A 26,711-nucleotide genomic window follows, 5' to 3' on the forward strand; every position below is an offset into this window, starting at 1 on the left:
TTGGCCACTAGGTGCGACCTCTGTTGAAATAGATCAATTCACTTGTAGCTGGGTTGGAATCTCAACTGTGCCGTCACCGACGTTCCTGATCAGTGCAATTAAGTTTCCGTGAAGCGGCTACCAAAGCACTGTGGTATCTATACTCATATTGTATGTCGGAATGTCTTGAACTGCGTCTTGCAGTTGCAGCCCTTGTTCCTTTCCTTGATATTCTGCGGAATAGGAAGTACTGTGTTCGGTGGGGAGATGTGACTTTTTGAGAAGGGAAAGGGATAGCCGTCGTTTAAGGTATTGTTTTTGCTGCTCTGCTCCTGGGGAAAAGGCGACCGAAGGCTATAGGCAGTTGCATCCCTGAAGAGGACCGCATATAAACATAGGGTTCTTCAGGTGGTGTTGTAAAACAGCGATAAGTACCGGTTTAATGAGGAAAGAAATATGTCTGCTACAGTGCAAGCACAATGTAAACACAAGATACATTACTAAGCTACGGCCCAAAAGTATAACTACGTGAAACCCATCCATTGTGGGGCGACAACTCAGTATCCGTCCATCATAGATTTTCGCTCTAAGTTTCTTCTAGGAAACAACCTTGGCCGCCCCAGTACTTTGACCAGGTAGCACTTCTGGCATAGTCCCTGATATTCAAACCCCACCATTTACTATTCAGCTCAGCGGCGATTGACCCGGTTGCGGTATCGAAAGCGTTCCCGGGACACCCGTGAGGTTCATGAGTGAGCTGTTTCTTACGATGATAGCCATACCAAATGGGGCACACCGCCGCCTCAACCTCGTTGAGCAACTCTCCAACGCTGAGCGCTTGGTAATCCTTCTCCGAGGAGTGATTCAGGAGGTCGGTTCTGTTTAGCAACATGGTTACCGCCCCGACCTGCATCGTCCTACATTCAACTCCACAGCCTTTGCGGCCAAGGAGCAAGTCTTCCCGAAGCCCACTCAGTCCGTCGAAGACGCTGTTGACTTGGAGCTTTCTATCTCTGTTGATGTGTTCTATTGGGGGAAATATCATCAGTCAATTTTTATCAAGGCGATGTGACATGCTGCTGTTACGTCTTACCAATGACTCGCTCCGGAATCGGGAGACCAAAGTCCGTCATATTTGAACAGCCGTGGTGAATAGCAGTCCTGGTCGCGGTCTCAAAGGCTCTAGAGTCGCCGAATACCCAGGAGATGCAAATCCACAGTGCAATAGTCCTGTTATGGCACGTGGTGGTGGGAAGCGAGGCTCTCAGATTAGAGATCCAAATGGGGCTGAGAATCTCCATCGCCTCGTGCGCGGCGTAGTAATCGACAATGACGGCAACCTTTGCGAGCATCTCCAATTCCAAGTACCTCGGCACCTGCCTGTACTTGCAGTGAATGGTGTTTAGAAAGATGCTGAGTGCTGTGGTATCCCATCCCTCTGAGTTGATTTGGAGTTCACCCTCGGTCTTTGTGCTCTCCTTCCATCCCCCGGTGAAAGCCGATCTGAAGACTGGCGAGGCCAAGGCAAGGTGGCGTGACGAAACGCGGAAAGTCACTGGCTCCGTTTTATTGCCACCTTCCGGTTCTGCGATGTCCTGAACGGAAAATGCTTTCGGGGTGCTGTAACTCTTGGCCGAGGCAGTTAAATCTGGGTTTTGGGCGGGGGTGGAGACGGCCCCACATTCCGGAGCAAACGGATCATTAGGATACTCGAGTGTGAGGATGACATCCCCATCGGGATCCATGGTATAGTTGCACATCCTTTTGCAACGTTTATACAAGACGGATTGAGAAAGTTGAACAGGAAAATCGAGAGCCTTGCCTAGGACTTTTCCACTTTCTGGGCGTGTCCAAAAACACGCATTGAGGCCTACATCTAGCCGAAGACCCAACCAAAACAATTAAAACAACCAGTCAGACAGACCTCCGACGATTTCATCCAATGTCTGATGTCCTGTCTGTGCTGCACAGTTCTTCCCCCAAACTTCACACAGAAACTGCTAGAAGCGGCTCGCAACAAAATCATTGCTCAGACAGGCCAATCAGAGCCGTAGAACAGAACATCTGCGGCAACATCCATCAACGAGAAGCTCTGTATCTCCTGCTTGGTATTCTAGACCTCGTCCCGCAACTCCCACTTCGACATGTTTCGGTAACCAACGGCCTCAAACATAATTCACCTGTGTGATTTCATTGACACCGGTACAGACGGCGCCGGCCAGACGCACCGAATCATGTCGAGAGCAACAAGTGCGAAAGAAAGTGTGTGTATTGATGTCCGTCGAAATGGACGATGGCCCAGACGGCCGTATTTGAGTATGAGAATAAGAATGGGTCCTCTCCTCCCAACTTGGATCCCACGTCCCGCATCCTAGTAAGCCCTGCCCTCTGATCAGAGGGCTCGAGATCCCAATGTATAGCGCTTCCAGCTCACTAGGGAGCTTTGAGGTATTGCAGTATTTAGATACTTCTATAAAGCCTCATCAGTGAACAATATGTTGAAATGGTGCAGAAACACACATCTTCACCTACATTGCTATCAAAAATAACGGGGAGGGCAAAGGTGGCCGAGTGCTAAGCAGACAAGATAGATAAGACAGGCGAGGCGATACTATTGCAAATTAGGTCCCTGCAACCTAAACAAGGCTAAAACAATATATACAAATAGAGCCCCCTCTGATCAGGGGGAGGTCGCTTTATATGTAAAGAAAGCTCGTTAATTGAGCTTTTAACAAGTATAGAAAAGAGTACTAGATTTATTACCATATTTCAGGAGTAATAGCTAGGACGGTTCCGCTTATAATATGAATGAAAAATGGCCTACAGCAAGTTCTAGCCCCTAGGGCGCTATATAGCAAAGTGTAGCTCTCTAAACTAGAGAGACTTTCCCCTCTACAGACAGTTTTCCCTAACTCAATATATAAACCTAGCTAACGTATCTTATAAGCGAGCGCCGCATATAAGCGAACGCCGCACTTCTACCTAGCCAAGAACAACTATCTTCAATTACAATACAACAATACTTGGAACCAACTATAATTACATCGGAAACAGCTGAATCAGATGATTCTGCAGCCTCCTGGCAAGTACGGGCATTATAGCCAGGCTTGCCGCATACACCACAGCACCGAACCTTCGTACGAACCCCCCCTGCACTACTACTATCCTGCTGTATCTCTTGTACTGCCTCCCCACCTACAGCCTTCTGGTCAAGTAGATCCTTTACATCTTATACTGCAAGTGATCCTCCAAGCTGTATACGTATTCTTTTGGCTCTCCGGCGCTTGCTTAGTGCCTCGTTGGCCTTGCGAAGCGAAAAGACCTCTGACCGAAGGAGGGCCACCTCGTGCATCACGGCTATTGTACCTTTAGCCAGTTGGTCTATAGCAGCCAACATCGAAGTCGGGGAGCTATTTTGATGGTTGGAAATACGAGCCTTGATGAGAGTTGACTGCGATTCGGCTTCCCTAGGGTTGTGTGGTGTCTGGAAGACCCAAGATTGTGCAGTGCCAGGCCGTGAGGTTGGAGGTGTTGGCGTACGAAACTTTATATCCAGCTTGGAAAGCACCCTCTCTGGATCGTATGGTATAAGGCCGGCCCCTGCAAAGCCGCCCTGGATATTTCTCTCGGTAATGGAGGCAAAGAAAGCCTCGCGAAAGGCGCATAGGAACTCGAGCTTGCTGACGTGGTTGATATGCATGCGTATCAAGTCTTCAATCTGGCGACCATACACCTGCTTCAGCGGTCCAAAGCAGCCAACATCAAGTGGCTGGAGGAAGTACGAAGAATGCGGAGGCATATAGAGCGTAATAATATTGTTCTGCTGGCAGTAGAGCTCGAATTCGGTCGAGTAGTAGCTTTCGTAGCTGTCGAGGATCAACAACCGGTATTTGCCTTTCGTATGAGGCGCTGTATGGATATCGAAGTGTTTGATCCAATCTAGGCCTACCGCGTTGGTAGTCCAGCCATTGTCGGTAGTTGCGATACGCCAGTCGGCCGGGAGGTTGTACTCGGTATACCAGTTAGCGAGGTGGTATTGCGCGGCTAAGATGATAAACGGAGGGATAGTCCAGCCGAGGGCATTGACGCCCTGGATCACCGTTACCCATTCGCGGTTGCTAAGCTGGACTAGTTTTGCCTTGCTACGGCTATCCGAGGTCGTAACTACTATGCCTACAAAAATAATACCCATCATAAACCCAGTCTCGTCGAAGTTATAGATATCGTTATCTACAATACCGTACTTAGCCTTGGTATTCCGTATAAGCGTGAACTACTTGCCAATAACCTTTGGATCTTCGTATTTGGCCCTCTAGTAGTCGTATCTACGCGACCAACGCGTACGGAGCTCTGGCTGGCGTTTGACGAAGTTGTAGGCCCAGAGCTAACCGACAGGGGGCGCGTCGCGTACGCGTAGTAGTTGGTTGGCCATATCTTCCACGCTAGATAGCCTTGGCGGAAAAGCTCGCTTATATAGCTCAATTATATACTGGACTATTGTCTTCTCTTCTAGATTGGTAAGCTTCCGCGAGTTGGCTGGAAGATCGCGTCGTGCAGGCCGGCCGGAGTGTCGACGACGGATAGTTCGGTCGGCAACGTTGTAGATCTTTGCTGCGGCTCGTATACTAAGTTTTGGGTTGTTCTGAATAGCTTCAACGGCCAAGATTACCCTAGCTTCATTTGAAGTGGAAGGCATATTGGGTTGTCAAGAAAATTGGTGTTAAGTATAGAGGTGACGCGTCGTGTGGGAAAATGCGGCGCTCGCTTATATGCGGCGCTCGCTTATAAGATACGTTATAGTTAGATACAGCTTTGTCTAGGCCCCTTAGACAACCTCTTTTAAATCAACATCCTTCTCTTTAATCGTAGCTTTTCTATCTACTATAGGTTTCAGCATCTTCTCAGTCCAGACTGCTGGCTTCTAGGGACGGGGCGCCTATTCCCAATCAACCGGGTACAGGTGCTTTCTACGGATAGCCTCAAGCCCTGGAAACTTTGCGGTACTGCCGAACGGCATTGTAGGCGAGCTTATATATACGGTGAAGAGAATTTAGTCAGCGCCCGGTAATTGAGCAAAAAGGACTGGACAACTAAGATGTTGTGAATATTCTAGATCTAAGGAATGGAACTAAATCGAAGGGGGTCGGGGCACTCCAGTAGCCACTTATTGTAGCTCTCATTACATACAGCTGCAACAGCTGCAACACAAGTAACGACGGCAACAGCTTTCCTGGGACTGGGGCTGTGGCGAGGCTGTGCCATCTTCATTGCCCCCATTAGCGACTTCATTACCCCCGTGATCGTCTTCACCGTGCCCGTCAGCGACTTCACCACCGTCTTCACTGTCCCCATTATCGTTTCCATTTCCCCCATCAGAGACTTCATTGCCCCCGTGATCGTCTTCACCGTTCCCGTCAGCAACTTCACTGCCCTCTTCACCGTCCCCATTATCGTTTTCATTTCCCCCATCAGAGACTTCATTGCCCCCGTGAATATCTTCACCATTCCCACCATCGTCTTCATGTCCCCCATTAGCAACTTCATTACCTCCATGATCGTCTTCACTGTCCCCATCACCGTCTTCATGTCCCCCATCAGAGACTTCATTGGCCCCGTGATTGTCTTCACCGCCCCTATCATTCTCTTCATTTACCCGATCAGCGACTCCATCGCCCCCGTGATCGTCCGTGTTATCGCGCGTCTTGGTCCACTGCGGCCGGGAGATTGGATCTTTTCCGGGCACAAAGGTCTCGAGGGGCAAATCATTAACTTCGGGTGGAAAGGGCAGGCGGGGCCACTTCTCAAAATACCACCATATCTCCATCCAGCTCTGAGCGCATCCCTTTGTGTCTTCCTTCGGTTTCAGAAGCTTCTGATAATCCGAGCCGCCCGCAAAGTTGGCGTTTGCGCCCAGATGAAAGGGTTGGTCGGACAAGTGGGCATGTCTGAGCCAGCTACGTGCCGCGTAGCGGCTGAACGGGTGCTCTTCAATGCGCCTGGAGACCTTGCTTTCCCACTCCTGCGCCGATCCCACCGGGCCCGGCGTCTTGAAATACGAGAGAAGGAGGTATCTTGTGCAGACGTGACGGATGATTGTGTCCGCGTCTCGGTTGCTGAAGTGGTAATTCCGGTGATTGTTCAGGGTGCTGCGATATCTCCTCTCGAGAATTTCGGTTGGCGTTACCAGGTATTCTTGCACCGTGTGGTGGGTGGGAACAAAAGTTTCCTCCTCTGTAAAAGCGACTAGCGCGCCGCAGACGCGCATGATATCACGTCCAAGATTTGTTTCGTGCAGTCTCTGAGCTGTCTCCCCGTTGTCCAAGTCCGCCTCTGTTATTCGCCTCAGGCGCAACCCTGAGGACCTGGGTGTTGCCGGCTGCGGTGGCAGCCCAACCGCCTCAACCAAGGAGATTCCTGTCCGCATCTCCTGCTCATTCATGCCGTGGAGCTGGTAAGCTATCCAGAAGAACACATGCTTCGAGTACTTTCGGCCCACCACCCCGGCGGAGTCAGATTTAGCCCGAGCACTGCTGCGCTCAAGTATGTTGTCGTAGAGCCCCATCAGGGACGAGGGCATGCTTCTGATGAGCTTTATCGGTTCTTCCGACGATGTCGGCATCCTTATGACTTCGTCCAGAACCATGCTGGCCCAGAGGTACATGCCATTTGCGCGATTCATAATCTCCCGCACGATGCTATCCCTGTCGCAGCGATATTTGTACGCGATGGACTTAGCCCCTTCGTTCACGGTGGCGCGGATGTCTGATTCGGTATGCGCCACCCCCATCTCGAACAGACGGAAGGGGTTTTTTGGCTGTATCCCACGAAGATCCTCATTATCCTGAGAGAGTATCAACACCCGAAACGCATCGCCCTTTCCGGTTATGCATTCAAAAAAGATCCGGAGGTCCTCCAATCCAGCCGAGATATCATTGCCAAGGCATTGGTCGATGCCATCAACGAGGAGAGTATAGGAATAGCCATTCCCTCTCCCTCCGCTATGCTCTTGTAAAGTTCTCAGAAGGCCTTCCCAGATCTCCTTTACGCTTTTAAAGTTCAAATCGGGAGCATCGCCATGACGTTTGAGTCTTTTATAATGATCGGTGAGGCAGGACCGGATTAGCTCTCTGCGGGCGCTGAAAACCTCGTACATCAGCCACACAAGCACCGACTTGGGGTTCTTGTAGCCGATTTTTATGTCGTCGAGGAAGCAATCGGCCAAAATCTCCCCAGAGGAGTTGGAGCCGTCGCCGGAGCTGACGAACTCCACAATATGCCTGGCCAAGCAGGTCTTCCCGGCGCCAAGGCGCCCGTAAATCCAGAGTAGCCGCTCCGACCCGTTCTGCCAGGCCATGAACTCGTCTTGACCCCTGATCCAATTGCACGTACCTGCGGTGGGCTGGACGCGTTGTAGAGTTGAGGTTGACCTCATCTTAGCGATACCCAGCCACCGGATGGCCTCCCTGTCGTCATTATCAAAATCTGCAGTGGGAAAAGGATAGCAGTACCTAAACATCAGTATCATGGGCTTAATGGATCCGGAAGTCGTCCGCTGACCTTGAGCTCTCTGCGATCTTGTCTCGATATCCTCGATCACTTCCCAAACACGATCGAGATGCTGCTTGTGCTTGTCTTTGTCGAATACACATATTTGGAAGTGGTCTCGAGGCAGTGTCTCGCGGTGCTGCTCCAACCCGCACTGTCTATTGTTCACAACCTGCCATGGCTTCAGTTGCATGGTCCCCAAACATGCAGCTTGAGAGAGCCGAGGTGAATCCTAGAAGGAGCCAGTAACTAACCGTTGCGCTCTCCTCATCAAAGCTCACGACTGTGATCCTACCGTTCGAGATGGATGCAAATTCTCGCGCGATTTGTTCCAGCCCGTCGCTGTCATCGTCAGGCAGCAGCCGGGTTGGGTCCGCCTTTGTGTTCGTGGCAGCGAACATGGGTGTTGCGTCGAAGATTCTGCAGACCGTCTCTCTCCAAGACGCACCATCGTGACTGTGGTGAGGAGTGGCGAAAAAAACCTGCGTTGGGCAGTTGAGCTGCTATTGGACCCGGATGCAATTACCAGGTGCGGGTGGTGAACACTTACCACGCCATAGGTGGAATGAAATATATTTTGGTATCGCTTAGTACAGCGTGCGGTTACAATGGCCTATCCAGGAGCTCAGGTCAGATGTTAAAATGGGTCCGATACAACGGTCCTGAACGGTATTATGCCTACGTCTTTGATGACGATGCCGCCTGCACTGTGTCCAACCCACACAATAGGGCGAGACTCGTCCACTCCACGGTGCTTCTTGACCTGTTCCAGAAGCTCGCGCGAAATACGAGACAGCTTCTCTCGCTGGTAGGGGCGAGTGCTCGATTCTCGGTATTTGAATTTGAGAACATTGGCATGCTTCATCCTATGGGGGACATGATCCCTGGGCCAGCACTGGCCGTCTGTAGCTCTACCTCCATTGAGCTCCCCATCCAACACTGTCCACGTGAGGACCGGCTGGGCAAACCCGTGGACCAGGACAATACTACCGATTACGATGAGAATTAGATATCCAAACCAGTCTCGCCCGGAAAACTGATGAGCCCGTGTGGGGACGCGAAAGAAAACACGGACGTACTCGAGCCGCGGGGGGTCCCCGGGATGAAGAATTGAAACCATGTCACCTGTTGGGCGCTGGTCGCCCTCCAAACACCCAGTGGGTACGAACGTAGGTAGCAATGGAGTGGGCACACAACCTCGGAGGGTTAGTTGGGCGTTGGGCACTGGGCACTGGGCACTGGCTGACGGATTGCAGTGAGGAGTAATTATTGGGAGCAAGTTCAGAGTTTTCGTTGAGATTGCCGAGCGGCTGCCTGGTTCGCTGTCACTGGAGAGAGAACATGTGCAGCACGGACATGTGTATATTGTGGCGCCGGGTTCTGACAAATAAGGTTCTCAAGCGAGACACAAACACGTGTATCATCCCCCTTTGAGCAGGACGACGCTGGGGCACCCGGAAAGACTCGATCGAATCCAATGCGCACACGTCCAGACAACGAAATTTGCCAAGCGTTGTACCGGCACATCTTGGAAACCCGGTTGACCTACCTAGGGAATTGGGAGAATTCTCAGCGTTTTCGGCCCAAGCTGGACACATTTCCCTTCTGGCTTTACTGCTAGGCTCTAGCGCCCCCACAATGGCCCCCAAGGCGACCGAGAAAGTGAACTCGGGTGGTGGCCATGGCAAAAAGCCAAAACATCATCGGTCGGCGTTGACTGGCGATGGTTGGGCAAGCAATTCGCCCTCGGCAGATGCGTCCATGTAAGCTCTCTTCTGATGTACCCACTACATAACCCACTACATAACCAAAAGGACATGGGGTATATTACAGACATAGTTAACGCGGAGACGCTAGGTTCAAGCCGGGATCCTCCAACAGCGACGGCGAGATGGCTTCACGGTGGCCCCTGGGCCATGAGATTAGTGACCAGGATGTCGAGTCAGAAGTAAACAACTTAATAAAGGACATGGAAAAAGAGATAGATGATGTGGCGATGGATTTGGCAAATCGGGAGAAGGAAGTGGAGCGTCGAGAAAAAGAGGTGCAGCAGCTGATAGAGACGTACAAGAAGGAGAAGATGACCTTGATCATGGCAGATATGACGTACCAGGATTTACTGCAGGAGAACGAACGACTCAAGGAGAAGGAAGAAAAACTGGCGGGTACTTTGAAGAATTACGGGCTCGATTGGGTATTGAGAGAGATCATGGGGGACACCTGACCTCTACCGTGACATACTACTAGTAGTAGGCGGACAACCAAGACACGGCACAGTAGGGCACCAAGGACGGGAGAGAACGGCTTGCCGATATTGTCGCCGATATTTGCCACCGTATCAAAGTTAGGAATCGAAGATGTTCGTCTTATCCGCATTAGGTTCACCGCGTGATATTTCCGCCTTTCCAACAACAGCATCGGGCGCGGATGGTGGCTCTCCATCCCAATTTCCCCCCCACTTCCCGACCAGTCCACGTCATCTATAAGACACATGAAGCCGTTGTGCTATCAGCCTGCCTAGCTGACTGCCAATCGCAAGAGGAAAGTATGATTAATCTCTGGGACAGCGGCACCCGAGCCTCAGTATCTCCGTTGTTCGAATATACGCACCCCATGCTTGGGCACGAATGGTCCACATCGGGCCGGATGGAGTCATGTGGCACGGCCGTTATCTGGAGTGGATATCCATCTCTCATTGGTTGAAGAAGGGTTCATATTAGCGCTGAGCGCGGCTCTGTTCAGCCACGAATATGCCCATCTCAAGGCTCGCAAACTTACGGTATCCAAGAATTGAAGCCTGTGAAGCAATCCTGGAACCGTTGGGTGCAAGCGAGGATTGCTTAGGGACCAGGGTGGAAAAGATTGCTTGAATATTAAAACTCGTGCTATCACATTCTCCTCTGCTCTCTCCCCGTCCCTCTTCACCAAGTTTCTCGTCTTGTCTCGCTCAACAGCGGCTGAATCACATCACAACTCCGCTTTGGAAACCGCCCACCGCACTTTAACGCCCCTACCTTCCTTTCCTGTCACTAATCCCGCTGTCAAGGTCCGTACCCAAGAATCGCGGTAGAGCCCCCGGTCCTCGAGCGTGTCAAAAAAGCTAATAAAAATGGTCTGCCCTAGTCAACCAGCCCCATCCAGCAAAATGTCGGTCGCCACATCCAGGGCAGCGGGCTTTCCGCTCGCTGTCAATGGCAAGAACCATAAAGCATCAGTTCCTTCTCGTCTCCCATCAACGGCGGGTACCGATAGAGAAGTCAAGGAAAAGCTCTCCAGCATAAGCGCCCAATTTGTCGAAGGGATCGAGTCCGATAGGGAGGCCAAGCGGCAGGCGGAGAGGGAGCCCGAGATGGAGACGGCCTTGAAGAAAGAAGGCGAGCACAGATCCTCCGACCATGAAGCCCTTGACTTGATAGCTCAGCTGGACGCCGATATAGTGGGGGCGACCTCGAGCGCTAAGTCCAGGCGCCAGGTGGAGAGGGAATTCGAGATGGAGAGGGCCCTGAAGAAAAAAGGCGAACACAGATCCTCCGACCATGAAGCCCTTGAGTTGATAGCTCAGCTGGACGCCGATATAGAGGGGGCGGCTTCGAGCGCCATCAAGTCCAAGCAACAGCTGATGGACGAGCTGAATGCCATGAATGCCAAGTTCGAGACAGCCGAAGCGGCCAGGAAAAGGCTGGCTGAGGAACTGGCTTCCATTAAAACCAGGGCCGACGCTACAGAGGCGGCTAGAAGGAAGCTGGAAGGGGAGCTGGCGTTGATGAGAACCAAGGCCGACGCTACTGAGGCAGCTCGGAAGAAGCTGGAAGGAGAGTTGGCCGCCGTGAATTCTAGGGCCGGCGCAGTTGAGGATGCTAGGAAGAAGTTGGAGGAGGAGCTGGCGTCCATGAGAACCAAGGCTGACGCTACTGAGGTAGCTAGGAAAAAGTTGGAGGGGGGGTTGGCATTCATTAAAAACAAGGCTGACGCTACTGAGGTAGCTAGGAACAAGCTGGAAGGGGAGCTGGCGTCCATGAGAACCAAGGCCGACGCTACTGAGGCAGCTCGGAAGAAGTTGGAAGGAGAGCTGGCTGCCGCGAATGCTAGGACCGGCATGGCCGAGGATGCCAAGAAGAAGCTGGAGCAAGAGCTGGATTCCGTGAAAACTCGGGCTGAGTCGATCGAGGAGAAGCTGGGACGGGATCTGACCTCAGCGAAGTTTCGGATTGATAAGTTGACGGCAAAGAGCAATACGGACTACGAGAGCCACTTAAGAAAGGTTGGAGAGCTCGAGGACATGCTGCACAACAAAGAAGAGCTGCTTCAGAAGGTCATCAAAGCCCTCCGTGAGTCCAGAACTCGCGTAGCTGCCTATAGTAGAGCCTAGTTCTAGCAACAGTTTAAAGGAGTAGCAATATTGGTGCGAGGATGAAGTTTCAATACCGTAGCTATTAGTAGTGATCCCCAAGTAGATAGATAACTCGTGAACTTGGTAATTACTACCATGTCATCTGAGCAGTGCCAGCCGCCAAAGTCAAACGCCTACCCCTCTGTGCCTCGCGACAACCCCTTCAGTCGAATAGGGGCCCGACTTTCCCCGTTACTGTATACTAGAAGTGCCATTGTCTAAGAAGCGGAGGGATACTACATGTCCAGAGCGGCAGCCGAGGACAATGGCCGCGACCGGCGATGCCTCCTGCAGCCGGCCCGGGACTACCGCCACACAGCGCGGGCGATAGTCCGGCGGCAGTAGCAGAACCCTTTCGTCGCCCCTTGTTATCCAGCCATTGTCGGGATCGATTCCATAACCCAAACGGCGGAATTCGTTGACTGGTGCTGCTTCATCCTGCAGGTCGAACGAGATGAGGCCAGTATTTGTCAAGAGATGGAATGTCGCTGAAGCAGTTTCCTTGAAAGAAACTATGTCGACGCTTTTCCGATCCATTTGCAACACCCTGAGGCAAGTGACTTTCTCCAGGTCCCAGATTCTAATGTCTCCACCATCATGCGAGGCCGCGAGGCGCTGGTTGCCCGGCAGAAAACAAAGGGATCTAATGACAGCAGTGGTCCGGTTGGCTTGCAATAGGGAGGGGCGCCTCCACTCCTTCAGCGAGGTCCATACGCTGATAGCGTTTCCGACCGATGCCGCCAACCCATTGCTGTCGGGTGCGAAGACGATGCAAGCAGATGTGGGTTGGGCTGACGTTCCCTTCTCGGACGGATCATTATGCATCTTGAATGTCCTGGGTTCATATCTCCCATTCCCGCTCAGATCCCAGAGCTTGATCTGGAACTTGCGAGCTCCGGCTGGCATGACTGCGACATGGGTTCCATCGGGTGAGAATTGCGGTGCGATGACGGCCGTTTCTGGTATATTTTGAATGCGCTTGTCCTGTTTCAGATCCCAGATCTGAATATTGTCACCGTAGATTGACGCAAAAGCGAGCAGGTTCCCGTTGGGTGAGATCGCTATGTGCTGAACATCGCGAAAGACATTCGGGTTCCAACTCCTACTTCTCTCTCCTGAGTTCCAGATCCTAACCGTATCTCTAGAGGCCGACACCATTCTCATGCCTCCCGCCGAGATCTTGATGGCAATGATCTCGTGGAAGTGGTCCCTGGAAGCGCAAAAGTCTCCCTCCCCTGACGAGTCCCAGATCTTGAGTCCCGACTCGCTGGCAGACGCCATCCGTGTGCCGTCAGGCGAGAACGCAAGCAGCGGCATTTCAAAGTCATAGCCCTTGATGGTGCGGAGACGGCGCCTTGTCCCCACGTTCCAGATCTTGATCTCCCCGTGGAGCGCGGCGGCGAAGCGGCTGCCGTTCGCTGACAAGGCGATCGTGCTCTTTAAGTAGCCTTCGGGCAGGACGTCAAGCATCTGCAAATGTTTGCCGGTGTGAGGATCCCATGTCTTCAGCGATATGTGGTTAACTAGCACAAGTTTCTTCCCGTCAGGCGAGAGCGCGGCCAGGTCGTGTATTGTGCTGTCGATGCTCCGTAGCCATGTTCCCGATTCTGGATTCCAGATGCACACCTCCTTGCAGTGTGCCGATGCTAGTATGGCGCCGTTTGGCGCGTAAGCAACGACGTGAGCGGCACCATGATTGTGGTGAAAACGGAGTGTGCGGTCGCCTTTCGCCCAATCCCAAATGTTAATGTGGTTCCTGTCCGCAACCGCTAGCCAGACTCCGTCTGGCGAGAAAGCGGCCGCCGAGGAAATCATTCCGCAGTCCAGGTTGGCCACCATGTCTCCTCCGCTCTTGGCCGTGTCCCAAAACTTTACCATCTGCCCCCTTCCCTCTGGTACCCCTGTTTCCATGGCGAGGAGCGTACTGCTCCCGGGCAGGAAAGAGATCCAGGAGCCCAGATCAACTATTTCGGAAGCACGGAGACATTGCCCTCTCGTCAAATCCCAAATCTTGACCGTGCGCCCATCTAGCACCGACGCTAGACGTGTGTTATCGAATGAGAATGTTATGGTGGGCTTTGTGGCCATATACCCGCACTTCGAATCATCTAGCGTCTGCAGCCAGGGGCTCCAGTGCTCCCTCACCATTCCGGAGCTGACAGTGACCCACGGCGGCTCCTCCTTCTGGAAGAACAGCCGCATCCGGCTGCTGGTCGGAGCGAAGATTAGTGCCGAGGTGTAAACCTGGAGCGGGTGTTCCATGATGAGTTGCCCGTTGTAAGCCATGAACCGGTGCGCGTCCACCAACAGCTCGGCCAGCTCACTGTTTGCTTGTTTCTCCTGCGTAATTAATGAATACAACGGTAAGCTCAGTACTTCTCTTTCCGACGCGCAATAATTATACTGTCAGGTATGGTAACAAAAAGTGAACCTAGATATTCACGAGGGTTAAGTTTTTCTCCATATCCGTTTCCTCTTCCTTATTCCCCCCCCCCCCCCCCCGGGGGGGCTGGCGCGCAGAGAACTTACCACTAACACACCTTGAGAAATCCCACAAGCCTTGGCCATGATGACAATGACTCTCGCACGTTTCCGAAGCGAGCACAATATTCAAGCCAATAGAGAAACTGTCTTTGGAGGAAACCGATGAGGGCGTCCTCGGTTTGCGTGTCGCGGGTGTGCTGCCCCCCCGCGACGAGGTGCTCGACCCAATATTCGCAAGCGTACTGGGCCGCCACTAACTTATTCTTCTCATCTGCGAGTAGCGCGTCCTCCCTCATGTCGCGCCGTAACGTTGTCTCCATGACCCTGAGAGACTCGAAAAACATGCGATGATGCTCCGTCTCGAGGCCCGGGCTGAAGAGTGCGCTGTCCCGCTGAAGGAAGTCCTTGGCCGACTGGTGTATGAGGTTCGCAGTGCCGTCTGAAGTGGTAAAGAAGGATTTGCAGAGGCGCAAGACTTCTTTGGCTTGCTCATCCTGGGACGAGCGCAGACCGGCTAGGGCGTATAACTCCTGCTCGCGCAGGGGGCGGAAGGCGACGGCGACGGCAGACAGGGCCTTCCGACAGAGGCCACTCATTTCCCAGTTCAGACCTTGAATGCGGTCCTCGGCTTGCTTGTATAACCCCTGTACGTCAAAAGCCATCCTCGCCAGCGCTGTCGACAGTCCGGAGTGGGGAACCGTCCTTAGCTCAAGGGCTGCAAGGGTGACGTGCAAGAACGACCCATTGGCCCTCTTTTGAAGATACGCACGGATTTGTTGATATACCGTGTTATTCGCTGGTGTTCCAGCGAGCTCAGACGCGCGCCGGTGGATGTAAGCCTCGACGGCGTTTGACACCTCACTAACGTGGTCGGCCAAGCGGAGGCTGAGCCGCGGGCCGGTCCAGCTCGCCTGGAGGCCCGTTCCGATGTTATCCTGCCAGCGGCTCGTCACTAACCACTTGACGCGCGGAGTCGTCACGGAGCTCGTAGCAATCAGAGGGAGGAGATTTTCTAAACCTGTCTCGCACTCGTCCAGGGCGTCGACGACAAGGTAGGTCACACCCTGGTCCGCATCCCGACTGCCCAGATCTCGCAGCACTTCGACGAAGATGTCCCTCAGGGAGTACCAAACGCTCGGACCTTCGAACATACCAGGGCCGGCATCGTCGTACTTCTTCCTTATGTGTTTGATGATGGAGCGCTGTTTAATGGCAAGCATGAAGAGAAGGCCGCGCAACACGGCCTCAGCGCTTCGAGTCTTCTTGTTGCTAGCCTCACAGAAGAAGAATGACAATAAGCTCTTGGTATTTCGTTTGGACAGATCATCTAAGATGCCGCAGAGGAGCATGGTTTTGCCCGTTCCGGGGCCACCGTTGATCCAAAGCAAGCTCGTGTTTTGCCCGTCGCGCCACTCCTTGAAGTCGCAGTTGTTGAGAATCCAGTGGTGTTCTTCTCCCAGGTCACGGCCCTTGGAACCCTCAATCCGCTGCTTGTCGGCTTCTGAGTCGGTAATGTACAAGTCCCGCAGGCAAGGTCCGTTCTCGTCCTCAAACCCTGTGTAGTAATCATCGAATTACATTCCATGTCAGCAAAATCATAGTTAATCGAAGCGATATTATGGGATTCCTCGGACATGCCTGAAAAATTTATCGTTCCTGTAATCAGTCCATTATTCTGGAACGAATGATGAGCAGAGTTTCCCTTCGCAGAGGAGCTGATCTCTGTAACCAGATAATTAGCGTCAAGTCGAGCTCGGCAGAATCCGATGACGCTTACTGCCGGCCATGTCTCTTGGTGACGGTGGGGACACTTTGGCTCCGGATTCTCGTCACCTGCCGTGGAGTTGTTCCTAGAAATTTGATGTTACGGGATGCTTGTATGACATTCGTTCTGAGGGCACCAGATCAGCCTGGCAGAGGGAGGCGGCTAGTGGAGAGGTAAAGGGATGCTGATGGAAGCGGGAATTCAAGGGACAAAAAAGCCAGCACCCCCGCAGAGAGCGGGATTCGATGCCTGAGCCGTGCCCAACAGGACTCTTTCCCGTTAAGGTGGGGTTTGGGGAGTGAGGATCGGGGTCCTGCACGTGTTATCACTGGCTCCTCGTCATTGCTTGCAGAATGCGTGGGATTGTACATCAGTTCTTGTTAGGTAAAGGTAGGGTGCTGATGTTGTCAAGATTGGGTCATCTTGGATTGTTGTTGTTAGTAGTGGTGATTTCTTTGTAAGTTGTTTACAAGGAACCATATGGGTTGGAATATATCTGGTATCACAATGTCAACTGAAGGGGTGAATGGTTACGACTGTAGATCGTTTATTGAAGATTGAGATGCGTCGGCCGAGTTGTCTGCCCGACTGTTTTCCGAATCTCTGGCCGCGGAAGGATAACTACGTTGTAAGGAGTTAAGCCTGGAGCCCTGGGGCCCAACCGGAGCTGTTCCTGGGGCCAACGGCAGGTAATGATGTGGAGACCGTTACCCGGAGCTTCGGGTCTGAAAAAGAGACCAGACGCCACGGTTATTCCTGCATACCTTTTGGCTAACACCGAATCTACGTCTTGATTTCGTCTCACATAACCAGGCTATTAAAATAAACAGGCCAACTCACTTCTCCAGTCGTTCCATCCGTTGCTTCCGCCATTTCTTCCTCCATCTCCGCAACGCTACCACCGCGAGGGCATAGGCGACGGTATCAAACAATCTCAAAAACGTAAACACCCATCCGTATCCCAACGCACCAACCAAGGCATCTAAGAGTGCCACTGCTGCTGCAGCCGATGAACTTGACGCTCAGATGGTCGATGAGACAGGCAATCTTATTCCTTTTCACTTCATGTAGTAATCCTACATTCTGCCACCACATGGCACGCCCTGCAATCGCATATGAGGGCTTCCCAAGGATGTATCTACTTGGGGAGAGCGCACTGATGGACAAAAGGGAATGAGGGGAAAGGGGGCCCCGACATCCCGCAGCCAATCATCAGCGACAATAGCCACCGCGACGAGCCAAGTGTCTCAAACTCCAATAGGCAGCACCAACAGGCCATTCTCCAAAGCCCCGCAGCTGTCAGACTCTGCAAAACTTCATCGAGCCGATGTGATACGGAGGGTGGTCTTTGGGGACGTTCGACCTGGTTTGAGCCCATCACTGAATCATCAACCGCCGTCGGCTCGCTCCGCATGTTGGCTTCAGCCCGCCGCAAGAGTCCGGAATCCCTGCCCTATCCTACAGGTACCGTTGGGCTGCATCCTGACCGCACGCGCCGTTCACATGGAACCTCCCGCCAACAACATCACATGGGTCGCCACAGGTTCAGCAAGACGGTCCTTCCTCTCCCGGTCATTTGCCAGTATCGCTAGGAAAAGCAATGACGATGCCTCCGGTGGTAGTCCCAAAGGGCCTTTAGGGCTCACGACGGTCCATCGCCTGGACCCAGGTCAGAAGCCAGCAGCAGACGTTATCTTTGTTCACGGGCTAAACGGCGGGTCGCGAAGTACGTGGAGCAAAGGGGGCAAGCCCGAGTTATTTTGGCCGCGGGAATGGCTCCCGAAAGAGGACGGCTTCCACGACGTTCGCATTCATACTTTTGGCTATCCGGCTGGCGTAACTCGAGAGTCAATCCTCAGTATCCCGGATTTTGCTCGATCTCTGCTGGCTGCGGTCAACGACTATCCTTTGATGAGTAGGGGTGAAAAGGTACGTTCCCGGCTTGTCAGCAAAGAATTCATCGTTGTTCTACCTTGCAAGTTAGCTCACAAAGGTTTTCTCTTGATAGCCGCCTCTGATCTTTGTCGCACATAGTATGGGAGGTCTGGTTATCAAAATGGCCTATATCATCGGGCTTCGGGAGCTCGAATTCAAACCTACCATTGATAGGGTCCGCGCGATATTCTTTCTAGCGACTCCTCACCAAGGTGCCTCAATTGCACAGACTCTGTCCCGACTGACAGCTGTCATTGGAGTCCGCCCGTTCGTGGAGGATCTTTTTCCGCAGTCACCGCTGATCCAGAATATCAGCGAGGATTTCCCCCGAGTCAGCGGCAACCTTCGGTTATTTTCTTTTTACGAAACGCGGCCCATGAGTATTGGAATTAACAAGATGCTCATCGTCGAGAAGGCAAGCGCAAGGATGAACCTTGCCAACGAGCGGGCAACCTTCCTCGACGCGGATCATCGTCATGTGGCAATGTACTCAACACCAGAGGACCCATGTTACATATCTGTCAAAAACGCTTTGTCGCTGGTTATCTCAATGCAACGAGAGTCCTCCCACTCTTCCCAAACGCACTTCGCAAGCCAACAAGACCGAGAAGCTCTTAATCGGTTCCTAGGGGTCTCTAGCGCCCCGGAGGATGACATGATGATTCACGACACCGTCAAACTTCCCGGCTCCTGCGAATGGCTCACTGCTAAGCCATACTACCGGGCATGGAAAGGATCGACTGACACCAGCTTCATCTGGCTCCGAGGTCTTCCCGGCGCAGGGAAGAGTGTCTTATCCAGTCACATCGTTAGCGATCTGCGCAGTGAAGGCTTTGACTGTTGCTTCTTCTTCTTCCAGGCGCGGGATAATGTCAAATCACTCTCGAACAGCTGTCTGCGGTCCATGGCATGGCAAATGGCAATGCTGCACCCCGAGATTCTCGACAAGTTCAAGGGCATCATGTTGGAATGGAGGGGCAGTCCTATGGACAAGATCGATTCCCATTCCTTGTGGCGGAAGATATTCCTCTCGGGAATTCTCAGAGTGACGCTAAAAAGATCCCAGTATTGGGTCATCGACGCCATGGACGAATGCAAGGACCTTGCCGACATGACGACCTTCTTGACTCGCATCCAGGAGCATTGGCCCGTCTCCGTCCTTGTGACATCGAGGGACACCGCAGATACACACCAGAAAGTCATCAGCCCCAAGGAGTACATCCAGAGCTACACGATCTTGGAAGAGGACAGCTTGCAGGATATTTCGCTATTGCTCAAAGCAAATCTTCCGTATTTGCCGTGCCCCGCCTCAGCCAAATGGCCGAGTCCGGAAGACTTGGCAGCGCATATCCTCGAGAAGTCGGGGGGTTGTTTTCTGTGGGCATCTATCATATGCTCCGAACTTCGCGAGGTAACCAGTGAACGAGAGATTACCAAGGTCATGGAGACAACACCAACAGATATGGATTCAGTCTATCGCGACATTCTCGCCAAGATGGAGACGGCGCGGTTTGGCAAGGCAGCCGCGAAGGCCTTCATTGCATGGACGACGTATGCCTTTAGGCCGCTCAGCGTGGCTGAATTGCAAACGCCTGTTGAGATGGACATTAACGATAAGATCGATGACGTCCGACGTAGTATTTCGAGATGCTGTGGGAGTCTGTTATACGTGAACCAGCATGAGAAGGTCCAGCTGGTACACTCGACGGCTCGAGAATTCTTCACCCGTAAAGGGGTGGAGTCTGAGTTTATCCTCACAAACGCAGAGGGGCATCGTCGCTTAGCCATCGTGTGTTTAAAGTTCTTATTACAGGACACTCAAAAACCTACCACTAGAGCTAGGAGACTTGGGTCTGAGCCGGATACTTACGTCCGTTCACCATCCCCCCAGCCACCTAGCGCCGACCCCTTCACCGACTACGCATCAACGTTTCTCTTTCAGCATCTCGGTCATGTCCACTCGGATGACGAAGAGCTTCTCATCATGCTTTCCAACTTCCTAGGGAGCAGCAGCCTTCTCCGCTGGATTGAGTATACCGCCGCTAACGGTGATCTTCGCACCATCTATCAGGCCGGCAAGACCATTAACACGCTTTTGAACCGCAAGGCACAGCACTCCCCTCCTGTCGGTCTTGCTCGAAAACCAGGAGACTTGGCCTTGTTAGATAAGTGGGGTGATGATCTGATCCACCTGGTGACCAAGTTTTCTGGGTGGCTGAGACGCTCGCCAAAAGCCATCCATCATCTCATAGCCCCTTTTTGCCCCCCCGACTCAGCTATAAGACAGAGGTTTACCGATCCTGTGCGGGGTCTCAATGTTCGGGGCATATCCGCTTGGTGCTGGGATGACTGTCTCACAACAATCACATATCCCAAAGGCTCCAAGCCGAATGCTGTGGCCGCCGGGCCGGGGTACTTCGCTGTCGGCATGATGAGCATGGAGGGGAAGGTATTGGTCTACGACGATACAATCCTGCAAGAAACTTATACTCTCCGTCATGGCGGGCCCGTTTGGCGCCTGGCATTTTCGGAGAGAGGAAAGTTGCTCGCAACTGGGGGCGCGAAGATGGTTCGCATCTGGTCGACAGAGAATGGATCGGAGATCGCCAGCTTCCAAATCACTTCTCTGTGTCTAAGTATTGGGTTCGCGGAAGAAGATACAGTCTTACGTGTGGTTCTAAAACAAAATCAGCTCATCGAGTGGGATGTGGAGTCCAAGACATTTTTTCGCGACGAGCCAGCGACCTGGTCGGCCGACGTTCAAGACACAATGCAGTTTCGAACGCCCACATTAACAGAAATAGGCACGGCCGCGAATCTCCTTGCCGTGGTGTACAGAGGCGAGAATGTTGTCTTTTGGGATTGCATCGATCACCGCATCTACGACACCTACGAGAAGAATACGGGTTCCATCCACATCTTCGGGACCCGTGGACTCGCCAAAGGCTCAACAACTGTTCGCGCTGCCGCGTTCGGTCACACTCTAGACACCATCCTCTTTGCAGCCACATATTCTGACGGAGACCTCATCGTGTATGACATCGAAGGCGGCAAGCCGATCACCTCGGTAGAAGGAGCGAACGCCATGCTTCTCGCTGCTTCCAACGACGGCCGAACTCTTGCGGGCGTAGATTCATCAGGAAATTTGACCCTCTTTGAGTTTGAAACACTTCGTACGCTGTACCGTGTCCAATTCGACACGTATATCCTGCCTAAAGGTCTCACATTCACCTCGGACAACCGCCGCTTCATCGAGATTCGGGGCGATCAATGTCGAGTCTGGGAACCCACCGTTCTTCTTCGAAGCGACATCCCTGAAGAGGACAACTGTGATATCGTGTCTGCCTCAACAGGGCCACCAGAGGTTGGCCACCACGTTATAACCCGTCCGGTACCGGAAATCACCACTATCGCTTGTCCCCAGGACTCCAGTATCGTGTTCTGCGCCGTGGAGGATGGCTCTGTTTTCGCCCATGACATCTCCGGGCCAGAGCCGGAGAAACACCTCTTGTTTGTCCAGTCCGCGGAATGCTCCATCCATCTCCTCTATTTCGATGAGCGAGACTCGATTCTCACTTGTGGTGATCGCTCTGGGAGGTTCACGGCAAGAAAAATCACCCGTCGACAGAGCCCGCGACAGCGAAGGACATGGGAAATAGGCCCGACCCTCGTCGATGCTCGATCTGTGGGCCAGGGATCCGGCATGTTGCAACAGATTCTAATGTCTTCGAAGCATCAAAAGCTTCTTGTCAGTACAGAGAAGCACTCCACGCTGTGGCCGGTGCCGAAGCAAGGTGAAGGGGTTTGGATCCGCCAGATCGAGTCCACCGGTGCTAGTACCGGTTTTCGTTGGGCAACATGTCCTGGTCCCTCATCAGACATGCTACTCATGCTTGGGCCAACAGGGAATGAAATCAGCGTCTACGATTGGACGACGTTAACCCTTGTCCGAACAGTTACTCTGTCACTGCGTGACGAAATACAGCTCGACAGGTTCGGTAGCCTGTCTCGCCCCAACTGGTTCGTTACACACACGGGCATTACAGGGCACGGGGGAGAGCCTAGGCCCGAGTCAAAGATCCTCCTATGGAATTATGACGATCTTGCCAATACTCCTCACGACACACTACCCCGAGCCGACCTCAGCGCATTACCCTCTCGGGTAGAGCACATCATCGGCATATTCGGCACCCGACTTGTCTTATACATGGCAGACCACTGGATTGCCTCAATCCAACTCCTACCAGCCGGCTCACATAGTATCGTGGCCGAGGAATCGTTTGTTCAACATTTCTTCCTACCTGACCACTGGATCGGCTCCATGGCGGTGAGTAGGATGATATTCGGCATGAGTTGTGATGGGGCAATCCTCCTTGCACGTCGGTCTGAGCTGGCCGTTATCAAGAGAGGAGTAGAGGTCACGGAGAATGGCGGAGTATTCAATCCGCGACGAGGGAGCAACATCCGGATACAGCACCGGAGGATCCCGTTCCACCATCGTGGATCGTTGCCATCAGCTTAACTAGGAGCTCCCAACGGGCTAGTTACTCGCCAGATCATATGAACTTAATGCAACGATCAATTCCTGAGTAACGCTCACATTACACCTATCAAACCCCAGCTTCAGTTAAATCCGACGCCTTCTCCGCGACAACATAAATTGTCTGCTGCGTATACGCTCCCAGGAAAATCGCCAACACTCAACCGCTTCACCCCATAAACCCTTAACTTTTCATTTACCACACCACCACTCTCCTTTGCATCATAGCTGCCGTTTCGAGTGAATAGGAACCCTAGGGCACCTTCTATTCCTCAAATCCACAATAATATCCTCCGCGTTCGTAACTTTAACAGCAAGCGCCGGCTCAGCAGGGTATTATACGCCGAGCTTACGGTCGCAAATAGCTGACAGGTAAACTTCGTATGTTCCACGATGATAGCGCCATCGGCAGGGTCCGCCATGGCCTGGTAATCTTCCCTTGTCGAGGTGAGATACGGAGCAGCGACATCGATAGTAACCACTTCCGCGGGAAGAGAATAGAGGAGCACCAGGCCAAGCCCGTTTGCTGTGTCGGAGGCGAAGAAGTTGAAGAATGTCAAACCTGTACTGTGTATAGCTCTATCAAGGGCTTTCTTTTTGGGCTTTGTAACTGCAGACGACGGAGCTATCCGTACGGGAAGGGATGTACGAAGCTAAGTTTTAAGCTTCGTACCCGTGCCACGCCCCATTTAGAAGTGGTGCTCACCACCAAACGGCCAAATTACCACAGCAGCCCCTTTTCTAGCCTCTGATATCAGAACCTTTCCAACTACCTAGTTACACCACTTCTATCAACTATTTCCGCTAATTCTAAGTTAACTGACGTCCTTCATATACGTACGTCCTTTGTAGCCTCATCAAATTGCTTTTTGAATACGCTGTGTGTTTTCTTTTTTTACTGTCTCCACTGTCTTTTTCGCTTTCTCAACCTCTAAATTCTTCCTTTGTTAGACCATTCAACCGTTTAGTCTAACTGTCAATACCTCGCCTAACTAGCAGTAAACATATCTTTTATAGACAATGCTGCTTCGTATGTCCTTATCTGGTGTCAGAGGTTATTCCTAATAACGCCGAGGAAGATCGACACACGATTCAGCCAAGATCAGTGAAGGAATTGTAAACAATGGGCGGCCTCTTATTGTGACAGAAGACTGATCCTTAGGGATCAAAGGTCGAACTCTATCAAAGGGCTTTCCCTGTTTTCTACTGTACTCAGATTCGTGATATCATCCCCCATCACTCCTTCAAGTCTCGGTCCCCATGCACAGGTCACATGACACTCATACATTGGTACCTGCGAATCCCCCGCGAGCAGTAATGAATCCACCGGAATGCACTCCAAACGCTACTGTAAATAGCCTAAGCGAGTTAACAGGCTCAGACCTCACTGTCTCGATGTATTGACAGCCCCATCCACCTTTCTCTACTAGAATAGTAGATCCCGCCTTTTGTACAGTAAGCCTAGGAAAATGATAGGCTGTTGACTCGTCATAGTCTAGAGGCGATACAATTTTATTCATCCCTTACTAGAAAGCCGATATTTGAGGTAAGTAGTATTCTGGTAGTCGTCGCCACCTAACTTGATACTCCGCTAAACGTTAATTAGATATCACATGTCGTCATAGTCTTCACATAGTAACTAGAGCGGAAATGAAGATTGTATCTACTTACTATCAGATCCCAGGAATATATATACACATTAATCCTCCTTAATTCTTCTAATAGCACTTTATAACAGAAAATAAAAACTAGATAAAAACAACGTACTCAATACATATAATACTTTATATCTTAGTCTCTAGTAGCTTAGCAATAGCTCCATGCCCTTCGAACCGAGCTAGATGTAGTGGCGTCTGACCATCGTTATTCTTCGCCTCGGTAGCCAACCCCTTCTCCAGCAATAGTTTGACCACGATCTCACTCCCGATATCGGCGGCCCAGTGCAGCAGCGTCCAACCATCGTTATCCTTTTCCTCGATAGCCGCCCCCTTCTCTAGTAGCAGCTCAACTATAGCCCTCTTCCCACATCAGACGGCTAGATATAGCGGCGTCATACCGTTGTGATCCTTCGCCTCGATAGCCGCTCCGTTCTCCAGGAGTAGTTTGACCACGACCTCACTCCTGGATCGTGCGGCGCAGTGCAGCGGCGTGTTGTCATAACGTCTTGTCGCACTGGCATCGGCGCCTTTCTCCAGCAGTAGCTGTACGATGGCCTCATGCCCGCCCGTAACGGCAGCACAGAGAGCGGTCCAGCCCTTCTGGTCCGTCTTGTCAGGGTCGATATGGGGCAGGCCCAAGATTAAACGAACTGTAGACACGTCGCCAACGAAAGCAGCTCCAACCAGTACAGCTTGAATGTCCTCCATTTCCTCTAGCTCCGAGTCTAGCAAGCCATGGTCCGAACGGGGATGGGATAATTCCTCGCCGGGTTCCGACGACTCTGGTAAGTGGGGAGCCTTGGTAAAATTTGAATCGTGAGCGGTTGTCGTCGACGCGATTGCAACAGCTTTGTGATGTTGTTGCATTCTCTCCATATTCTCGGAAGCAGCTTTCAAGCGGGAAACGATGTCCAAGGTGATGTTGCTGCGGTTGCCGTGTAGTTGTGTCGAGAGACGGAGGGCAGATTCAAGGGCCTCGATAGCCTCGTTTAGATCGCCGGATTTAAGACATGCCTGCGACAAACCGCATAGAAGATTGAGCGCCATCCTGCCATGTGGCCACCCAACGCCAGCCTGGCCAAGCCTGATCGTCTCGTAAGTGATTGCGGTTCTAAAGCAGTCCCTAGCTTCCCTGGCAGAGCTTTATGCAAGATGAGCCAACGCAGCTTGGCGAAGTACGACCGCATAAGGAGCCCGCATCCGCCCGGCGTCAGGGTCCAGAAGACTTCGGGGTACGTGCTGTGAGACGAGAGATAAGCAGTACTTGAACGGAGCCAAAAGCTTCAGCTCAACTGTGTCGGCTCTCGCTTCCAGCAGGCATTCCCCACCGGGAATGGACGACTTGGGACCTAACTTGCAGATCTCTCTCTCGCTAAACCATAAGCTGCCTGTATAAAACATTATAATCTTGTTTGCTGTGTGAAACCATGTTCTCCAAGCTCTACTGGCACAAAACTCGATGTATGATGAAACTAATAATGTGGCCGCCTTCCACTCTAAGACGGATCAAGCAGAAGCTGGCGAGTCGCCGGAGTACCAGACGAAGAAAGCCTGGGTCGTGGAGGACTCTTTGGAGGCTCTGCACAGCCCCTGGGACCCCTTTTCTGTCCCCCCGGCTAAATTGCCTTATGAAAAAACGCAGGTGCCGCTAACGAATAATCCGTGGGAATTAGTTCAAGGCCCACGCACAACGATTACGACTCGAATGCAAAGATTACAAGCACGATAGATCTCGAAGGATTTATTCCCAGTATTATGGTCATTCATAGGGGAAATGTCGTGATCATTCACCGAAGTCATTTCCTTGAAGACAGTAGAATGGAGGAGAATGGCAATCCAGTGAAAATGCTGGGGCCTGGGCGTAAAACACGCTACCAAAGAGAGCGTCAGGGCGTGCAAACAACTGGGATACAAAGGGTGGCGAGCTCAGCTGACGGGTGTTCGGGTGTGCTCGTAGGGTGCACAGACCACCTCACATTTGCTTATGTCTGTCAGTGGCCACCAGCGGACCTGGGCAGTGACGTGACAAAGTTTAGGTATTGTTTCGATAATAATGGTGCTAGTGGTACAGTCGCTTAAGCGGCTGCATTACGGCTATGAAGATTACTTGGGCAAGCGCAGAAGTAAACGACTAGCTCCCTGTCCTTAATTAGGCCGCCTGTTGACCAGGCTTTACAGGATTTACCTACAGCTTGCGCTATAACGGGTCGTGGTAACAACCTTCTTTGCCACCGGTGGAGATAGTCGCTGATGTGTCGGTAGTAAATCTCTTCGATAACATCTCCATTTACACGGAGAACACTAGTTCAAATGGGAATGGTTCTGGGCCACACGAAGCTGGTTGCAAAGGGAAAAGTCTTAAGGTTAGTATACCTCAATGTGTTATCAGAGTGCCAATTTTACATCGCCTCCCTG

The 26,711-nt window shown here is 52.1% G+C and overlaps 7 protein-coding genes across 7 annotated transcripts; 3 read left to right on the forward strand and 4 right to left on the reverse strand.

Annotated features, from left to right (window-relative positions):
* Window positions 1-565: 565 nt before the first annotated feature.
* Window positions 566-1,739, reverse strand: MFIFM68171_09833 (uncharacterized protein; the record flags this gene model as incomplete). Its single annotated transcript, XM_071065252.1, has 2 exons — window positions 566-1,005; window positions 1,073-1,739. The coding sequence occupies 2 exons, from the start codon at window positions 1,737-1,739 to the stop codon at window positions 566-568; spliced, it is 1,107 nt and encodes a 368-aa protein (XP_070921353.1).
* Window positions 1,740-5,540: 3,801 nt separating this feature from the next.
* On the reverse strand, window positions 5,541-8,644 carry MFIFM68171_09834 (uncharacterized protein; the record flags this gene model as incomplete). Its single annotated transcript, XM_071065253.1, has 7 exons — window positions 5,541-5,543; window positions 5,633-7,461; window positions 7,537-7,696; window positions 7,779-8,006; window positions 8,075-8,137; window positions 8,207-8,510; window positions 8,604-8,644. The coding sequence occupies 7 exons, from the start codon at window positions 8,642-8,644 to the stop codon at window positions 5,541-5,543; spliced, it is 2,628 nt and encodes an 875-aa protein (XP_070921354.1).
* Window positions 8,645-9,162: 518 nt separating this feature from the next.
* MFIFM68171_09835 (uncharacterized protein) lies at window positions 9,163-9,748 on the forward strand (the record flags this gene model as incomplete). Its single annotated transcript, XM_071065254.1, has 2 exons — window positions 9,163-9,287; window positions 9,382-9,748. The coding sequence occupies 2 exons, from the start codon at window positions 9,163-9,165 to the stop codon at window positions 9,746-9,748; spliced, it is 492 nt and encodes a 163-aa protein (XP_070921355.1).
* A 921-nt stretch (window positions 9,749-10,669) lies between these two features.
* Window positions 10,670-11,893, forward strand: MFIFM68171_09836 (uncharacterized protein; the record flags this gene model as incomplete). The annotated part of the gene is made up of 1 exon (XM_071065255.1): window positions 10,670-11,893. One exon carries the CDS (start codon window positions 10,670-10,672, stop codon window positions 11,891-11,893), a length of 1,224 nt encoding a protein of 407 aa, XP_070921356.1.
* A 213-nt stretch (window positions 11,894-12,106) lies between these two features.
* On the reverse strand, window positions 12,107-16,185 carry MFIFM68171_09837 (uncharacterized protein; the record flags this gene model as incomplete). Its single annotated transcript, XM_071065256.1, has 4 exons — window positions 12,107-13,294; window positions 13,931-14,254; window positions 14,455-15,953; window positions 16,176-16,185. 4 exons carry the CDS (start codon window positions 16,183-16,185, stop codon window positions 12,107-12,109), a joined length of 3,021 nt encoding a protein of 1,006 aa, XP_070921357.1.
* A 1,481-nt stretch (window positions 16,186-17,666) lies between these two features.
* MFIFM68171_09838 (uncharacterized protein) lies at window positions 17,667-22,620 on the forward strand (the record flags this gene model as incomplete). The annotated part of the gene is made up of 2 exons (XM_071065257.1): window positions 17,667-18,092; window positions 18,172-22,620. The coding sequence occupies 2 exons, from the start codon at window positions 17,667-17,669 to the stop codon at window positions 22,618-22,620; spliced, it is 4,875 nt and encodes a 1,624-aa protein (XP_070921358.1).
* A 1,802-nt stretch (window positions 22,621-24,422) lies between these two features.
* NAS6_2 (putative ankyrin-repeat protein) lies at window positions 24,423-25,343 on the reverse strand (the record flags this gene model as incomplete). The annotated part of the gene is made up of 2 exons (XM_071065258.1): window positions 24,423-24,631; window positions 24,695-25,343. 2 exons carry the CDS (start codon window positions 25,341-25,343, stop codon window positions 24,423-24,425), a joined length of 858 nt encoding a protein of 285 aa, XP_070921359.1.
* Window positions 25,344-26,711: the final 1,368 nt, after the last annotated feature.

The sequence above is a fragment of the Madurella fahalii genome (assembly GCF_045866475.1).
Source record: "Madurella fahalii IFM 68171 DNA, scaffold_5, whole genome shotgun sequence".
Taxonomy (NCBI): Eukaryota; Fungi; Ascomycota; class Sordariomycetes; order Sordariales; genus Madurella; species Madurella fahalii.